We start from the raw sequence: 19898 nt of genomic DNA, 5'->3' as shown, positions 1-19898 counted from the left end.
ATCTTTGTTTTTCTGACCTCTGTCAGAAATATCTTCATTAGTAAGGAGTTTATTATGGTCCCTAAAAACACTAATCTTGTGGCTGGAATCAGATAACTCTTTCCCAGATTTACCTTCCAACCGTGGGAGTGAAGAAAAGACAACAATATCTCCATATGAGAGTTTGCTTGTTGAAAATATGGCGCCTGAACCAGAATGTCCTCCAGATAAGGTGCAAAAGCAATGCCCCGAGACCGGATCACTGCCAAAAGAGCCCCCAGGACTTTTGAGAAAATTCTGGGAAGTGTGGCAAGGCCGAAAGGAAGAGCCACAAACTGGAAATGATTGTCTAAGAAAGCAAACTTTAGAAATTTGTGATGATCCCGGTGAATGGGAACATGAAGGTACACATCCTTTAAGTCTATGGTTGTCATAAACTGACCCTCTTGAATCAAAAGGAAGAATGGAACGTATACTCTCCATCTTGAAGGACAGTACACTGAGGAACTTGTTTAAACACTTTAGGTCTACAATAGGTCTGAAAGTCCCCTCTTTCTTGGGAACCACAAACAGATTTGAATAAAATCCGATTCCCTGTTCCTGCGGAGGAACTGGAACTATAACTCCCAGGGGAAAAAGATCCTTGATACAATTTAAGAATGCCTCTCTTTATCTGGTCTACATATTATCTTGAAAGAAACCTACCTCTGGGAGGAAAAGTCTTGGTTCTATCTTGTACCCCTGAGATACAATTTCCATGGCCCAAAGGTCTGGGACATCTCGTATCCAAGCCTGAGCAAATTTAGAAAGCCTGCCCCCTACTAAATCAGTTCCTGGATCGGGGCCGACCCTTCATGCTGACTTGGAGTCAGCCACATTCTTCTTAGACTGTTTCCACTTGTTCCAAGGCTGACCAGACTTCCAGGAAGACTTGAATAGTTTCCTACTTGGAAGAGGAAGCGGAGGGTTTACCTCTAAAATTACGAAAGGAACGAAAATTACTCTGACGCCCTTTCTGCGTATTCTTCTTATCCTGAGGAAGAAAAGAGCCCTTTTCCTTCTGTGATATCTGAAAAAATTTCAGCCAAACAAAGTCTTACCCTTGTACTGAAATAGCTAATCACTTAGATTTAGAAGAAACATCTGAAATAAAGGAATTGGCTAACCTTAAGAGCCTTAATCCTGTCCTGGATCTCCTCAAGAGGAGTATCTGTCTGAATAGAATCAGACAAAGCATCAAACCAGTAAGCTGCAGCACTGGTAACAGTAGCGATACACACCGCAGGCTGCCATTGAAGACCTTGGTGAACATACATTTTCTTTAAAAATAGAAGATGGAGAAAAAGGAATAACAGGTCTCTCCCATTTCCTTGCAATAATCTCAGAAGCTCGGTCTGGAACCAGAAAAACCTCCACCGCAGAGGGAACATCAAAATACTTGTTCAGCTTACTAGACTTCTTAGGGTTAAAAATGATAGTGGTATCGGAGTCATTCAAGGTAGCCAAAACCTCCTTAAGTAACACGCGGAGGTGTTCCAGCTTAAATCTGAAGGACAACTTCAGCATCAGTAGAAGAATTATACTGCCTGAATACGAAATTTCACCCTCAGATGTACAAATCAGACTTCTGAGAGGAAAGACTTTGATTAGCCACCTCAGGATCAGAAACCTTACTTACTGTTTCTTTAAATTTCCTTTTGCGTTTTCCCTGCAGCATGGGAAAAGCAGACAGCATCTCAGATACCACAGAAGATACCTGGGCAGCAATATCTTGCAAAGAAACTCCAGGCGGAGTTTGAGAGGAAACTCAGGGCACTGCATGTGCAGATAAATAGGATTGGGACACTTGAGGAGAGAGTTGTGGCACATCTGAAACAGGAGGCTCCTGAACAGCATCCGCCTTAGCTAATGATGGCTCAGAATCAAAAAATCTATTTTTATAAGCTAAAGTTCTTTCAATACATGAAAAACAAAAAGGTACTAGGGGTTCCACCTGGGCATCAAAACATAAGCTACAGGTAACATCCTGCACAGCCTCCTGAACCATAATACAAAAAAAAAGAAGCACATTTATATATATATATATATATATATATATATATATATATATATATATCTCTTTTAAAAAAGGATATTATACAGCACCAAAAAAAAAAAAAAACGTTCTTAAATAAAATGTTCCCTTTAAATTTACCAAATCAAGAAAACATACCCCAGGTAACACTCTGCTTTAATTACTGAGGTGCCCTACCTGTCCTGCAACCCATAGCAAACTGAGGAAAAAAACGATCCTGTTGACAATCCGGATATCCAGAGAAGCAAAAACAGCAGAGCATCAGAAATATGCGCACCTCACTCTTACAGAAAGTGTAAAAAAGCGCCAAAAAACTCTGACATCAAAGAAACAGAACCTCCCTAAAAGGGGCGGTCCTACAGCAAACAAAAAAAACATTTTTTTTTAAAAGCAACATTCTTGAAAACAGGCTTAAAAACAAACAATAACCCCCCTCCCAAAAAAAAAATACATACTCCGTTACTAAAAACGGATCCTTACTGAGCCATCAATAAAATAAATATCTCCTCACACTAACAGTGCCTGCAAAAACTGCCATAAAAACCTGCACCCTGACAGGAATAATAAAAAACACGCCCCCCTGCACCGTTTCAGCTGAATAAGTGCCACATTTTTCCCTGCTACATAGAAAAATAAAATTGGCATTTACCTTAATATTCATCTGTCCGGCAGCAGGACAGCTCACCTGGTTTGAGAGGATGCCATCCCTCACATGGACGTGTGGAAATACAGAAAGACTGAGTAAACTTACTCAGGCTATCTAAATAGGGCAGCAAAATGTTTTGGGAAAACGCAGTGAGGATTATACCCCACAAGTTCCCAATTGCTTAAAAGCCACCACTGCCCTACTCAAGAGGCTGACATGGGCTAAGGCTAGACCCTTTAGAAAGATCAGCGCAAACCTACTCTGCTTTAAAATAAAAAAATCTTGATTGTAGATCAGACACCAAAACTTCAGCTCCTCCTTGCACCGCAGGCAAAGAGAATGACTGGAGGTTAAGGGTAAGGGAAGTGACATATATAGCAGCTTTGCTGTAGTGCTCTTTGCCGCATCCTGCTGGCCAGGAGTGATATTCCCACTAGTAATTCCGTGGACTCACCATATCTTAGGAAAGAAATGGTGCCTTCAAAAACACAATAACCAATAAGGAGCTGCATATGCACATATTCCCCAATCATTGGCTGTGTCCTTCTCAGAAATGTCACAGCTGGTATTTTACTAACCATGCAAAGGGGATGAATAAATTAGAGCATTTAATATTACATAAGATGATCTTAAGTTGCATAGTGCACTGTGCCCCGGATTTTATCTACATAAGAAAAGATCTGAAAATCTATCTTCCTGAGATCTGCAACAAATGCAACCAAATACTGTGTGAGATGTGAGATGTCTACACCAAGGTGCTGTCTCTTACTATTTGGTAATACAGCTTAACCACAGTAGATGTTGATCATAATACACATCTGGCATAGAACAAACAACACAAACAAGTTGACATAAAATAAACACACATGACAACATCAGGGTTAAACTTAATAATTATATATATATCAGCGCTACAGAATTTGGCGGCGCTATACAAATAAATGATAATAATATATATATATATATATATATATATACACACATACATATATACACACACATATATATACATAATAAATGTACAGATTAACACTTTGCCTTTATCTACCTCTTTATCTATTCAATTTTAATCAATCCCAAAATGTTTCTTTCATGATTCAAATAGGAAAAAAAAAAAAAAATTAAAACAACTTTTCAATGTACTTAAATTTTCAAATTTGCTTCATTCTCTTGGTATCTTTTGTTGAAGGATTACAATGCACTACTCACTGGGAGGTAGCTTAACACATCCGGTAAGAAAATGATAAAGTGTATATGTATGTGCAGCGAAAAAAAGGTAGAAGACTTGCTCCATAAAAAATAGTTTTTATTAAATCACTTAAAAGAAGAATGACAACAGCCACCCAACAAATAGACTGGAGAGGTGCGCAGCAGTTGGCTTACGCGTTTCGGCAGTATGCCATATTCATAGCCATTCACAGCTCTATCTTTTGTGCTCTGCTGGCTGACTACCTGATTGGGCTTTGATACTACACCCCCCCAGTGACGTCAGACGCCAGAACAAGCAGTGGCAGCGGTGGGAGCCTGAATGTCAGGCAGCTCGTTTATCCCAGCAACAGCATGAAAGGGTCTACTGAGACCTGAAATGTTGGATAGTGAACGGGAGGAGCTTTGTCCAGAACCGTGAGGCTATACTGCAGACAAGTGACACGGAGGCTCAAGGGATTCACACAGAGGTATGTGCTCTGGTATACGTGACCTGTGAGCACTATTGCAATACAGTGAGAACGCTTGTTCTAGGGGATATTTGTCTCCATTATCCTGCCTGTATTAACAGCGCTTAAAGGGACACTGTACCCAAATTTTTTCTTTTGTGATTCAGATAGAGCATGCAATTTGAAGCAACTTTCTAATGTACTCCTATTATCAAATTTTCTTCATTCTCTTGGTATGTTTATTTGAAAAGCAAGAATTTAAGTCTAGATGCCGGCCCATTTTTGGTGAACAACCTGGGTTGTCCTTGCTGATTGGGCAGCACCAATAAACAATTGCTGTCCATGGTTCTGAACCACAAATTTGCTGGCTCCTCAGCTTAGATGCCTTCTTTTTCAAATAAAGATATCAAGAGAACGAAGAAAAATTGATAATAGAAGTAAATTAGAAAGTTGCTTAAAATTGCATGCTCTATCTGAATCAAAAAAGAAAAAATTTGGGTACAGTGTCCCTTTAAGGGAATGGCTCCCATGATTCACACTGTGTAAACTCCATTTTAGGATCAGGTCTCTTAAGGTTTTTTTTATGAACTTATACTTTTTGCCTAATCCATTATTGTATATACTTTCATTACTGATCTTAGCAAGTATTTCACCTGCATCCAGATTTTATTTGTATTCTATATGTATGTGCAGCCAGTATAATGAGCAGCTAGCTCCCAGTAGTGCACTGCTGCTCCTGAGCCTACCTAAGAATGATTTTCAACAAAGGATACCAAAAGAACAAAAGCAAATGAGAGAATAAACTTGAAAGTTATTTAAGACTGCATGCTCTATCTGAATTCCAAAATATTTTTTTCACTTTACTATCCCTTTAAATAATGCAGGAAAAATGTGTTTGTAGCAAAAAATGTATAATTTTGTAAGCTGTCAAAATCATGTGTATTTATTTTTTTCTTAAGTTATGAAAGATTTCTCTAGATTCTAGTGTAAATTCAAAACTTGATGCAAAATATGAAATCTCATAGGGCTAAGAAATTAATAATGAACAATGTAAAGATTTTAGTCTGATTACAAGCATTTATGGTACTTTAAAATGGTTGCTTCTAGAACACCACACAACTTTCATAGCAAACTACTGAAAAACAAAGGTTAGTTGATAAGAATGTAAAGGTACATTACAGTTAAAGGGTATGGATTTCTAATAGTAACATTTGAATAAAAGGTAATTTCCAAAAACAATAAAATACTTTGTTATATTTTTAATCTTAATAGTTAAGTATTTTAAGATACTTATACGACCAAATCAAATTTTAGACCTGCTTTTAGAAATCCATAAATTAAAAAGTAAAAATCACAAATGCAGCCTCAAATGAAAAAACAATAAAAGATTTGTCTCTCTTAATTATGCAAAATCAGAAGAGCATATTCATTCTGAAGGCCTAAACTGTTCTAGGGTCTTGCCTGCAATGTGGGGAGGGCTATGAGTACTGATAGCAGTAAGGGCTTTCGAAAAGCCAACACATTCCATGGAGAACACTACTACCTGGTGTGGGCTAGGAATAGAAAAGTATTTTCCTGCCAAAACAAGAAAGAGAAAAAACATTGCACATAAAGCAAGTTGACTGTGCAATAATGTAAGCTTTGCAAAATGAAAAATGTAATGAAGTCACAATATATATTTTTTCTAATACTGTGTGCAAATAATGAGCATAACATTTAATATATTTTGTTCGACATATTGATCATACTATTTGTATATCTTTTCTAATACACCTATACATTATAGATGATATTATTTATATACAACAAATATATATTATACCATGCATAAAAACTACATCCAAAGAGAGTAAATAAATTCATTTATATTAAAGGGACATTGTACACTAGATTTTTCTTTGCATACATGTGTTATAGATGATTCATTTATATAGCCCATCTGGGAGTATTTTTGTATCAATGTATAGTTTTGCTAAATTTTGTATAACATTGTGCTGATTTTCAGACTCCTAACCAAGCCCCACAGTGTCAGATGTATACATACGTTTACAGACTCCTGCTGGCTCCTGTTTATCTTATCTGTCTTTTCATATGTAGGGAAGGGGGTGGGGGGAAGTGTCTGCTCTTTTTGTTTACCCAGCCTCTTTCACTGGGTGTCCCAGCAAAACCTAATCAACAGTGCTAAACTGGGAGCTTCAAGTTTATAAAATATTTTATACTGGATTTTTATATCAGTATCTGTGCATATTCTTCTTTATCGTAGTATCTATTACATGCAGTTAAATAAAAATTAGTGTATATTGTCTCTTTAATTATAACAGTGCATTTAATTAAATACCTTATGATGCCAGGGGTCCCTAAATTATTTATTTGGTGACAACCATTTTAAAACTCATCTCTAAGAATGCATTCTCCATCTTGCCACTAAGAATATTTGGTCAGCTCATAAAGTTAAAATTTTCTGTGCATTACTGATCACATGAATAAATATTAAAGGACACTAAAAGTTTGCCAAATATTCCTGAGTACATTATTTTCTATGAGCATTTTTTTCAGTGTACATATACAGCTTTTCAAATACCAACCTGATACAGTTACTGGTTTATTGGTCATCTGGCATGGAATTCGTGCCCCTCCTCCAAAGACAGCCGACCACATTTTGTCACAGAGAGGATGGGCAACAATACAGAATAACTCCTGACTGGAATGTGTAGCCAGGCCGTGAATGAAAAGGCTCAAATACACTGCAGTGAGAATCTCACACAAAAGAATGGTCAACCCAGGCTGGGCTTCTTCACCAGAAGAATTCAGCAGACGTATTAAAGCACTTATTCCTATGGGACAAAAAGCAAGATAAATTAAATATAAAATACTGGTACAATAAAAAGTAAACTGCAATTTGCACAGTACGGTTTCATTCTACTTTCTTATATTTCACAAATTATTTTTGCAATCAGTTTTTGTAAATAGTTATGTATAAGGATCATTTAGTCATTAATACATATGGATATTCAGATGCACAAACAATATAATCTAGTAAAAATACAGTTCAATGTAAAATGCTTAAAAACAACATTAAGCTGATAAAATAATTTCTTTCATAGTGGTAAAAGTCCACAAGCCATTACTGCAAGGGAATTCAAGCACTGGCCACTAGGAGGAAACCCAACATTTCACAAATTTTTAATCCCTCTCATTTTGTTTTTAGGTATCCTAAATCTAACTTATAGCCAAGAAAAGAAGAAAAATAGAAAGGACACAGCAGAGTAAATGAGATGCATTCTAAAACTGCCGCAAATTAGAAAAATATAAAAGGGTGGGTCTTGTGGACTCTCACCACCATGAAAAAAAAAAACAGAATTTATGCTTACCTGATAAATTACTTTCTCTTGCGGTGTATCCAGTCCACAGATTCATCCTTTACTTGTGGGATATTCTCCTTCCCTACAGGAAGTGGCAAAGAGAGCACAAAGCAGAGCTGTCCATATAGCTCCCCCTCTAGCTCAACCCCCCAGTCATTCGACCAAAGGTTAGGAAGAAAAAGGAGAAACCATAGAGTGCAGTGGTGACTGTAGTTTAAACAAAAAATTTTACCTGACTTAAATGCCAGGGCGGGCCGTGGACTGGATACACCGCAAGAGAAAGTAATTTATCAGGTAAGCATAAATTCTGTTTTCTCTTGCAAGGTGTATCCAGTCCACGGATTCATCCATTACTTGTGGGATACCAATACCAAAGCTTTAGGACATGGATGAAGGGAGGGAACAAGACATGGAAGGCACCACTGCTTGCAAAACCTTTCTCCCAGTATCGAATTTGGAAAATTTGGAAAAAGTATGCAGTGAAGACCAAGTCGCTGCCTTACAAATCTGTTCAACAGAAGCCTCATTTTTGAAAGCCCATGTGGAAGCCACTGCTCTAGTAGAATGAGCAGTAATTGTTTCAGGGGGCTGCTGGCCAGCAGTCTCATAGGCCAAACGGATGATGCTTTTCAGCCAAAAGGAAAGAGAGGTAGCAGTCGCTTTCTGACTTCTCCTCTTACCAGAATAGATAACAAACAAGGAGGATGTTTGTCTGAAATCCTTAGTTGCTTGTAAATAGAACTTTAAAGCACGAACTACATCAAGATTGTGTAACAGACGTTCCTTCTTCGAAGAAGGATTAGGACACAGAGAAGGAACAACTATTAACTGGTTAATATTCTTGTTAGAAACAACTTTAGGAAGAAAACCAGGCTTGGTACGCAAAACTACCTTATCTGCGTGGAACACCAGGTAAGGTGAATCACACTGTAAGGCAGATAATTCTGAAACTCTTCGAGCAGAAGAGATAGCTACCAAAAACAAAACTTTCCAAGATAACAACTTAATGTCTATGGAATGTAAAGGTTCAAACGGAACCCCTTTTTAGAACTGAAAGAACTAGATATAGACTACATGGCGGAGCCACAGGTTTATAGACAGGCTTGATTCTGACTAAATCCTGAGCAAAAGCTTGAAAGTCTGGTACATCTGCCAGACACTTGTGTAAAAGGATAGACAGAGCAGATAGCTGTCCCTTTAAGGAACTAGCTGACAATCCTTTCTCCAATCCTTCTTGGAGGAAAGACAATATCCTGGGAATCCTAATCTTACTCCATGAGTAACCCTTGGATTCACACCAACCCAGATATTTCCGCCATATCTTATGGTAGATTTTCCTAGTGACAGGCTTTCTAGCCTGAATCAGAGTATCTATAACTGACTAAGAGAAACCACGCTTTGATAGAATTAAGCGTTCAATCTCCAAGCAGTCAGACGTAGAGAAACTAGATTTGGATTCTTGAACGGACCCTGTATTAGAGGATCCTGCCTCATAGGCATGGTCCATGGTGGGACAGATGACATGTCCACTAGGTCTGCATACCAAGTCCTGCGTGGCCACGCAGGCGCTATCAGAATCACCGAAGCCTTCTCCTGCTTGATTCTGGCGACCAGACGAGGGAGAAGGGGGAAACGGTGGAAAAACATAAGCCAGATTGAAGGACCAAGGCGCTGCTAGAGCATCTATCAATACCGCCTTGGGGTCCCGAGACCTGGACCCGTAGAGAGGAAGTTTGGTGTTCTGACGGGACGCCATCAGATCCAACTCTGGAGTGCCCCATAGCTGAGTCAGCTGGGCAAACACCTCCGGGTGGAGTTCCCACTCCCCCCGGGTGAAAAGTCTGACGACGTAGGAAATCCGCCTCCCAGTTGTCTACTCCTGGGATGTGAATTGCTGAGAGCTGGCAGGAGTGAACCTCCGCCCACCTTATTATTTTGGTTACTTCCGTCATTGCTAGGGAACTCTTTGTTCCCCCCTGATGATTGACGTAAGCTACAGTCGTGATGTTGTCCGACTGAAATCTGATGAATTTGGCCGCAGCTAGTTGAGGCCATGCCTGAAGAGCGTTGAATATCGCCCTCAGTTCCAGAATGTTTATCGGGAGAAGCTTTTCTTCCCAAGACCATAAGCCCTGAGCTTTCAGGGAGTCCCAGACCGCACCCCAGCCTAACAGACTGGCATCGGTCGTTACAATGATCCACTCTGCTCTGCGGAAACATATTCCCTGAGACAGGTGATCCTGAGACAACCACCAGAGAAGAGAATCTCTGGTCTCCTGGTCCAATTGAATTTGAGGAGACAAATCTGCATAATCCCCATTCCACTGTTTGAGCATGCATAGTTGCAGTGGTCTGAGGTGTATCCGAGCAAAAGGGACTATGTACATTGCCGCTACAATTAATCCGATTGTCTCCATGCACTGAGCCACAGATGGCTGGGGAATGGAATGAAGAACTCGGCAAGTAGTTAAGAGTTTTAATTTTCTGACCTCCGTCAGAAATATTTTCATTTCTACCGAGTCTATTAGCTTAGAGCCGGCAAAGAGAATGACTGGGGGGTGGAGCTAGAGGCGGAGCTATATGGACAGCTCTGCTGTGTGCTCTCTTTGCCACTTCCTGTAGGGAAGGAGAATATCCCACAAGTAAAGGATGAATCTGTGGACTGGATACACCTTGCAAGAGAAATAAATTTAACAGATAAGCAAAGATTGGTTTTCTTACATAAGGTGGTGAGAGTCCACAAACCATTACTTCTGGGATCTAATACCCAAGCTGCGGAGTCTAAAAATAAATGTGTGGGACAAAAATTAAGGCAGGCCTACACTTCCCTCTATAACCTCCCATCCTTGGATACTCCACATAAAAACAGACTTATCGATAATTTTTTATCTCAGGCGCAACTACCCACTCTAACTAAAGAGCAATGTGAGTCCTTGGACTCACAATTCACTTTGCAGGAACTCCTAGTAGCAGTTAAGAATCTTCCCCAAGGAAAACCCCAGGCCCAGATGGCTTTACCCCTAAATTTTATCACCAGCTCAAGTCCCAATTAAGCCCTCACCTCCTTCAATTATATAATTCCATTGACAATACAAACCTCTTACCACAGTCTTTACTGGGAGCCACGATTACTGTTATTCCTAAACCTGGCAAACCAACGGACCAAGTCACCAATTACCGCCCTATTTCCCTAATAAATATAGATATGAAGCTATATGCTAAATTACTTACGACAAGAATAAATAGAATCCTCCCTCTACTCATACACACAGACCAAGTGGGTTTCATTCCAGGTAGGGAGGCCAAGGACAACTCAATACGGGTCCTACAAACCCTGTCTATATCTGTCTCCTCCGGATCCCCCTTAGTTTTATTGTCCACAGACGCGGAGAAGGCCTTCGACAGGGTGGACTGGGATTTCCTCTGGGCCACTCTGTCGAAGTTTGGTTTTTCAGAGGCGTTAATATCATGAATAAAGGCGGTATATCATAGCCCCTCAGCCAGAATCTCTGCCAATAACACACTATCCACCCAAATCTCCATAAAAAATGGTACCCGTCAGGGATGCCCCTTATCCCCCCTGCTGTTCGCCGTGGAGACAGCAGCGGCCAGGATTAGAACCAATAACAATATTCACGGGGTCTCTTTCGATGGGAACCAACAAAAGTGCCTCCTTTACGCAGACAACATTATTTTTACGATTCGCTCCCCACTCTCCTCTATACCATCCCTTCTCATAGAACTAGATGAGTTCAAACAAGCCTCCAATTTTACCATTAATATGGGAAAATCAATGTTGATGCCCCTACATATCTCGGAGGAAGAACACAGATTTCTTGCTAACCATACCAACTTTCAGATTACAAATAAAATACGCTATTTGGGAATTGAAGTATCCGCCAATCCGGCGGATCTTTATGACCTTAACTACTCTCCCTTACAGAAAGAGACCTTGTCTATCCTCAATACCTGGCACAAACAGGGCCACCTCTCCTGGATGGGCCGCATCAACGCTATAAAAATGAACCTTCTCCCCAAATTCCTATACATGTTTCAAGTTCTCCCACTGGACCTTCCCATACACTATCTAATTCAACAACAGAGATGGTTTGAACAATTTATCTGGGCACATAAAAGAACAAGAGTAGCTAGGAATACATTATACCTTAGTAGGGAGGATGGGGGCTTGGGGGTTCCAAACCTCATGGATTACTATAAAGCAGCCCACTTAGCACGTATTACTGCTTGGAAACATTCCCAACCGAATAAACCCTGGGTTCAGCTAGAGTGCAGTTTGACAGGAGGTCACCCCCTGGGTGAGGTATGCTGGATTCCCCCTAAGGCGAGACCTTTGGGAGTCAGGACAAATTATTTTGTAGCAGCCTCCTGTCCCAAGACACTAAAATTTCTAGCCATATGTCCCCTTTAACCCCTATCCTGAACAATTCGAGTATGCTTGACTCCAATGATATCCAGACTCCACGCATTGAGGGCGTGCCCACAAATATTCCGGTCCATACAGTGTTAGATAAGGGTACGATACGTCCGCAGTCCGAGCTTTCTCAAGTATTGGGACCCCCTTTCCACCTCTGGTTCCCGTACCTTCAGATCAGACACGCTATACTTGCTAGCCCCCACAAACAAGACCTCGTTAGACCACTCACCGCCTTTGAAACATTATGTACTACTCCCTCAATCACTAGGTCACACATTTCCACTATCTATAAGATACTACGAGGCTCCTTCCCCAGTAAAAAGTCCTCTTATATCTCTAAATGGGAGGTAGAACTACACGAAACCTTGACAGAACCTAAATGGAGCCATATATTTAGTGAGACAAAAAAAATCATCTATTTCCATAATTATAGCCGAAATGAATTACAAATTGCTCTCTAGGTGGTATCTGACCCCACACCGTCTCCATAGTATCTACCCGGGTTCCTCCCCCCTATGTTGGAGGCACTGCGGAGGGACGGGTACCCTATCCCATATTTGGTGGTCCTGTCCACTCTTAAGTGCTTTCTGGTCAGACGTATCGAAAAACATTAACACCAAACTAGGGACCTCAATAACACTTTCACCCAACATCATTTTACTGAACTATACGCCAGCAATCCCCTGCCAATGCAGGAAACGATTATTCCAGTGTATGATTAACTGTGCAAAACGTCTGATCCCTAGGTTTTGGAAGAAATGCGTGCTTCCCACTGTCACTATGTGGATGCACGAAGTAGATCATGTCCTAGAGTTAGAGAGGATTCATTACGTGTTTAATGGCAAACAGGATTTTATTGCTGATGTTATTTTCTTGTGGGAGCAAAGAGGTCTGTGATTAACAAAGTGAACTACTATAATTGCAATTTTGTATGCCCTAATCTTGTATTTTCTGTCTATAAAACTTTATGTGGTGATGATTCATTAAGCAGTACGATGAGTCGACATCCCTAGGCGGAGTACGTAGATCATCTTGTTTATACTTGTATCAGATTTTCTATGTAAACCTGCCGTTAATGCATATATACTCTGTGTAAGAGCACAAATGCTTTTATGTTATGTTATTTGGTTTGAAAATCAATAAAACATTTAATTGAAAAAAATAAAATAAAAATTTAAGGCAGGCACCTATTTACCATCCACTAAAACTGTAAGACTTTCCTGTGAAAAACTATCCCAAAAGTAAAGTAGGTAACGAGGACCAAGAGAAGTCTTATTTAAAAAAAAAAAAAAAAAAAGGAGAGACTCCCAAAGTGTAACTCATCTAGTAGAAAATACTGCAAAATTTCTGGAAGAAAATGTCCTGCTTCCTATAAAGCTACTTTAACCAGCAAGCTAAAGTAAGAAATGTAGTCATCTGACTCATATGTGGACAAATTCATTTTTAAATATTATGTAGGTTGAGAATAAATAAAATGCTCTTTAAAAATTGAAATAGGACAAAGGAAGTAAACAACAATGTCCCGACTGAAGAAAAAAAAAAAAAAGACAGGTGTAAAATAAAACATCTACACGCTCAAAACTGGTAGTCCCCTGGGCATGAATAAAATCAGTGATATCAAACTTTACATTGATAGGTAGAGTTTACTGTGGGATACTTAATGTAGGAGTCTGTTTAAAATACCGTAAGTGATTCTATTTTAGCGATGACAAGATATTTTGTAGTTATATGATATGCATTATGAGACGATTTAATACATTAGTATCATATAGACAACAGCATTTGTTGAGGTTCGCTAATGAATGTTCTCTAATATATGATTTGCATTGTGATCATGTTGTTGTAATTCAATAATCATATGGTAGGATTTACTATAGGTTCATAGATAAAGCTTGGTATAAGAAGTGTATTTTTTGGCTCTGCTTTTCAACAAATGTTCCCTAATGAACGATTTTCTGATCTTGTGTAAGCGCACTGTAAAGTGCTAATTATATTTTTGGTTGCATTTGACTTTTATACCTAAATAGCTACTAGTTTGCTGATGAGGTCACGTGAATTACTTGGTTTTATACAGTGTTGCAAGTCTGTGATTATTTTTTTTTTTTTTTTTTTTTAAAGGTTCCCTTTTCTATTTTGGGTTCCCTTTTCTATTTTTTATTTTTATATTTATTTTTATTTCTTGAATCCAATCTGATATTAACTTTGTAAACTTTTATTTTTGATAATTTTATTGAGTGTTATTTTTTTAAACCAAATGTATTAATTTAGGTATGTATTTCTAGATTGATAGCCTTGGGAATGAGTAACTAAATGGTTAATCTATGCTATAGGTTTACTTATTTTGATTGGCTAAGGTTACGGCTTTTCCCTGATTAAACAGCTGTTTGTAACACTCAATCCTGTGCTCTGATGAACTGCCCGTGAGGCAGGAAACGCGTCAGCCGAAGTCTGTCAGTTTGCTGTGCCTATGTTATCGTTTTAATGCAAGTATGAATAAACGTATTTACTTTTAACCTAGAATCACTCCCTGCCTATCCTTACACCGGAACAGTGACTTTATGCTTAAAGTAAAACAAACTAGGCCTCAGCATGCAGGAGACAGTTCAAATGGCTGGAATAGTGCAGCGGGAAAACGACCTGCTATTGAACAGTACTGTTCAACTGCCAAATAAAATTAATGAAAGCTGTCAAAAAACAAAACAAGAGTATGCTAACTGAATAAAGCAGGAGGAAAAAAAAACAACACAAGCATGTGCTTAACTATTTAGTAAAATATAGTTACATTAAAAAGGGTTGTTAAGCGCATTCAGAGAAACCGAAGCGTGTAAACCATGCCCGGCACGCACTATAAAACTAGGACCGCAATCGCATAGCACCAATAGAAAAAAAACATCCAATGCATGCTACAGAAATATGCGAACAATAAAATCACAAAGGAGTACCTCTCAAACAAAATAATCTCCCATATAAAACATATATACATATATATTAGACTAATATGATATGTAGTCTAGAATGGTGGTAATGTTTGCATAAGAGATTTGTGTTGCCTAACTATAATATACCTCAAAATTGGTGTACCTGCTAATAGCCTGTGGGCTATGTGAGTGCATGAAATGACTGCACTTACCTCAGATGCACCCAACTTACAGCTGCAGAAAAGACTGCTTCCAATAGAGGATATCACAAAGAGTACAAAGGTATGCTAACAGGAGGTTAAGAAGCCGGTATCAGACACCTGTGGTAAGCTAGTGATACATTCCTGAAGGAGAATTAAATTCACTGTCCAAGTACTCGATCTAAAATCAGGGTTCCTGAGGAGAGAAAGGGTCTCACATAGGTGTCAGAACCCCTGTTTATAAAGAAACTGGAGCACCTAATTTCTTCACCTTCCTCCTTAGAGGAAAAAATAAGACTGGGAACCAGAGAAGTGAGAGGGATTAAAAGCTTGTGGAAAGTTGGGTATCTTTCCCTCCTCCAAGTGGCTAGGAGTTGAATCCCATGCGAAATGGCTGGTAGACTCTCACCATTTTATGAAAGAAAATTAAAAGGAAACCCAACGTTTTTCTTTTGTGATTCAGAAAGAGCATACATTTAGTAACTTTCTTATTTACTTAAATTATTTAATTTGCTTTGTTCCCTTGGTATTCTTTGTTGAAAAGTATACCTAGGTAGGCTCAGGAGCTGGGAACTAGCTGCTGATTGGTGGTTGCACATATATGCCTCATGTAATTGACTTACTGATGTGTTAGCTCTCAGTAGTGCTTTGCTGCTCCTTCAAGAAAGGATTTCAGGAGAATGAAGCATAACTAATAACAGTAAGTAAATTGGAAAGTTGTTTGCAAATGTATACTCTGAACCATGAAAGAAAAATCTTTAAATCTCATGTTCCTAAATCTCCATATGTTGTCTCAGTTCCCGAAATTGTTCTCTTTCATAGGGGGACAGACATAAACCCAAAGACTAAAATCCCACCTTTATACATCATCAGCAATAACGACTCCCATTTGCCAACACCCATAATCTGTAGAGTAATTTTAATATACTATGGTGCTTAAATTTGTAAGCAAACATACTGACTTGGAATCCCTCAGTCTACCAGGACAGTGACTGACTGTGTACAGTAGGAACACAGACTGACAATTTCATTCCATGCCAAACCTTATACTCCCCTTGGCACGTGGTATAATTGGAGCATCTGAGGAGTACTGGGCTTGACCCATACATCCCCCTCAGGTTACAAATACTGTTTATTCAGAGGTGGGATGTTTGTGAACATTAAATAGATGCAGGCATTTATTTTTATATGTCTGTCTCTAAAAGTATTATGTAGGTCTACAGTAATTTAAATACAGCCCAGTATTAATCCAATTTGCAAAGTCTATCAAAACAGCAACTTTATAATAAATATGAAAAACATAATTTTTACATCAATGCACACAAGGGAAGCTGCAGTATAAAGAATATATAATTTCATGAAATAATTAATGTGCTTGATTGTCAAAATGTCTAGGATGCCTGGAAAAAAATAGCTTGCAGCAAATGATAACAGTCGCAGAATAATTTCTACTCAATAAAAAAAATTACATAGGACAGAGAGGGAAGGACTCTTCCTGAAAAAGTGCTGTTTCAAGTTTTGTGTTTCTTTCTAGCTTCCTGCAAAAGGGGTCAGGCTTTGTCAGTTATTGCTAGTTTGGTGAGCCAAGATATGTAGATTTAAACTAAAATGTTAATGAAAATCAGACGTTGCAGGATTTTATTTTAATCGATATTGTCGTGTCTGTCTATAGCATACGAAAAAGTGCAGTTAGTAAGAAACTGCATGAACGTTTTTCAATGCTACAAAAATATTGCTATAGTTTTAAAATACAGTAATACAGCCTCTTAATGCAGAGATATAATATATTAGAGAAGCCCGAATTACAAGAACGCTGATTCAGAGATAAAATGTAATCTTTCAACAATATATATCATTTTACCCCTAAAAAAAAATTCAGACCAAATAAAACAGTACCTGGCCACTGAGTAGGAGAAGTATTAGGAATAACTGCTTCATCTAAGCTTGTTGTTCTAAGAGGATGTCTCTGGATAAGCAGCACACTCTGGTACACCATACCAGTAAAGGGATTGGTCTGAAAGGAAGAACTGTAAAGAAAATAGAATATATCAATAAAAAAAAAAAGAGACAAACTTCTCATGTGCACTAATAAAACCAATTTACAAACAAGATCTTTTAGCAGAAATATAGGATGCTGTACCCCAATGTTACATAGAAGAAAACTACTTTTATACTGCACAAGTTACAAAACAGAAACAAACACATCATACAACTATTCTAATGACATTTTGTTCTGTACATATTTGTACCTGCTAGCTTGTCCTCCACAAAGGCACTGATATATGCAAGCAGAAAGTGATGCTGCGAGAGAATGCATTACATAGATCTGTAAAACAGAAAGGCTAAATAAGTAAAGAGCAGCCTAGACAGACAAATGACATTCTTCATAATATCCAATAACATTTTATCAATGGAATGCTACATATTTTCATATCTATAGTTATGTATACCTTGTTGTTGTGGAAGTCAGGATGTGGAGGAGAATCAAGATTTATAATGGAATGCAAGATATCATGGGTTAAATTGCTGAGGTGCAGTAAAGGATTAGCCACAACTATCTTGGCACTAGCAGTGCAGGCAAAAAGCAGTGGAATTGAAGACTGCTCTGTCTGTGCACTTGAAATGACCGCACAATCCTGAAAGAAAAGCAGGCAAATGTCAATGAGTTACGTAGAATAGGTCTGATGAAAACATTGCACAACCTGAATCATACAATTAATTTACACTATAGGAATCCATCTTTATGTATTCGAGGATTGAAATAAGAGTGCAAACCTCCTGTGCTAAAAATATATATATATATATATATATATATATATATATATATATATATATATATATATATATACACACACATTTTTATATTTTTGATATTTTCTGCAGTGTAGGATCCCCCCTTAACCCCAACCTCCCTGATCCCCCCCCCACACACACCCAAACAGCTCTCCATACCTCCCCCTTCTACCTATTAGCCACCGTCTTAGGTACTGGAAGCTGTCTGACAGTTGAAAAAAATACCCAATATAAATAGTAGTAGGAACTCTTTAAATGAGAATTATCCCCAAGTCTCACAATATACAGAAATATACCAACATGTAAGAGTGTGCTTAAAAATCAAACTACAATTATTGATGGGATTATTAGCCAAGTGACTTATCTAGTTTCTATAGTGTATATCAATATTGTTTTCACAAAAACTATTATACTTCACTTGAGTAAAAATTATTGTGACAAATTAAATTATACTATCAACCTTCCTTGTGTATATAAATTAAATAGTGAAAAACATGAAAGTTGTACAGAAAATAGACCAATTTTAGTGAAAAAGTTATACCAATTGGATATTCTTATATACGGACCACTCTACTAATAAGAATGTAAAAAAATATATTTTATTAATGATATTATCTCCCTCCAGATATGAAAAATAGATCATATAAATTCAGCATAAAAATACATAACAATTCTAAAATAATTCTAAAAATATATAAATAAAACTAATTGATAATACTAGTAATAAAGTGCACCTTATTCAAATCTAATGCGCATTAGAAAAATATGGGGAATCGGAAGAGCAGTAATACTTGTATTCGCTGTCTTACTAATGAGGCGCTTTAGATTGTGTGTGTCTCTGGCTATGCTGACTGCTACTTTTTGACTAAGAAATGTTGGTTGCGTTATGCAACATATACTATAATATAACTCAACCTTAAAGTACTAAACCTTAAAACTCAACCCAAGTACTAAACCTTAAAACTCAACCCAAGTACTAAAACTTAATAACTCAACCTTAAAGTACTGTAACTTAACAGCCGAGAGTGCTGGAGCATTCTGAAGATAGGACATGTGTGTGTGTGTGTGTGTGTGTGTATGTGTATGTGTGTGTGTGTGTATGTATATATATATATATATATATATACATACACACATACACACACATATATATATATATATATATATATATATATACATACACACACATATATATATATATATACAGATACTCGTAGACTTACGACCGCGTTACGTTCTGACCTTCCGGTCGTAAGACGATTTGGACGTAAGTCGGACAAAATACAGATGGCATGTAAATAATATGGTCTATTGTGTGATGTGTTGGGCTGACATTTCATGATTAATAATAACAATAACACCAGAGTTGTTTTAAATTAAATTCCTTTACTAATACAGTATCATCACAGTATGAATAATAAAATAACCTTTACTGTACTGTACCTGTACTGTGCAAATAATAACATAATATTTACTGTGCAAATACTATTACTGTACAGTACTGTACCTATACTGTACTGTAATAAAATAACATTTTTTTTGTACTCTACCTGTAGTACTATGCAAATAATAACATAACATTTTAACATTTAACATAACATTTTAACATTTACTGTACCTGTACAGTAGTTTGCAGGAACTTTAACACTTATTTTACTTTACATTTTTTAGAAAAGTAACTGAACTTAAATTTTTCTTTTACTGTACTTTTACAGTTATGTCATCAGAGTTACAGTATTATCATCTTGGTGAGTTGAGGCTGGAGGGGTTTCAGATGCAGTGTTCTTTTCAAAAAACATGCTGAGCTTTGTTTGACGCGTTTGTTTCTTTTTCTCC

At 37.8% G+C, this 19898-nt stretch overlaps 1 protein-coding gene across 3 annotated transcripts in view; it reads right to left on the bottom strand.

Moving 5' to 3' along the window:
• Window positions 1-19898, bottom strand: part of DMXL1 (Dmx like 1) — a 383924-nt gene that overhangs the window by 152187 nt on the left and 211839 nt on the right. For 2 of the 3 annotated variants that reach the window (XM_053701589.1, XM_053701586.1), the window contains exons 26-29: window positions 17720-17905; window positions 17519-17595; window positions 17166-17296; window positions 6940-7188 (exon numbers count right to left, since the gene is read on the bottom strand). In XM_053701589.1, the coding sequence (XP_053557564.1) occupies window positions 6940-7188; window positions 17166-17296; window positions 17519-17595; window positions 17720-17905 (643 nt within the window). Of the gene's footprint in view, window positions 1-5815; window positions 5930-6939; window positions 7189-17165; window positions 17297-17518; window positions 17596-17719; window positions 17906-19898 lie in introns of all 3 variants that reach the window. The other variant, XM_053701585.1, reaches the window with a different exon arrangement.

Source organism: Bombina bombina, chromosome 2 (assembly GCF_027579735.1).
Source record: "Bombina bombina isolate aBomBom1 chromosome 2, aBomBom1.pri, whole genome shotgun sequence".
Taxonomy (NCBI): domain Eukaryota; kingdom Metazoa; phylum Chordata; class Amphibia; order Anura; family Bombinatoridae; genus Bombina; species Bombina bombina.
Note: the sequence above shows the minus strand (reverse complement) of the source record. Positions and strands in the feature narration are given on the sequence as shown.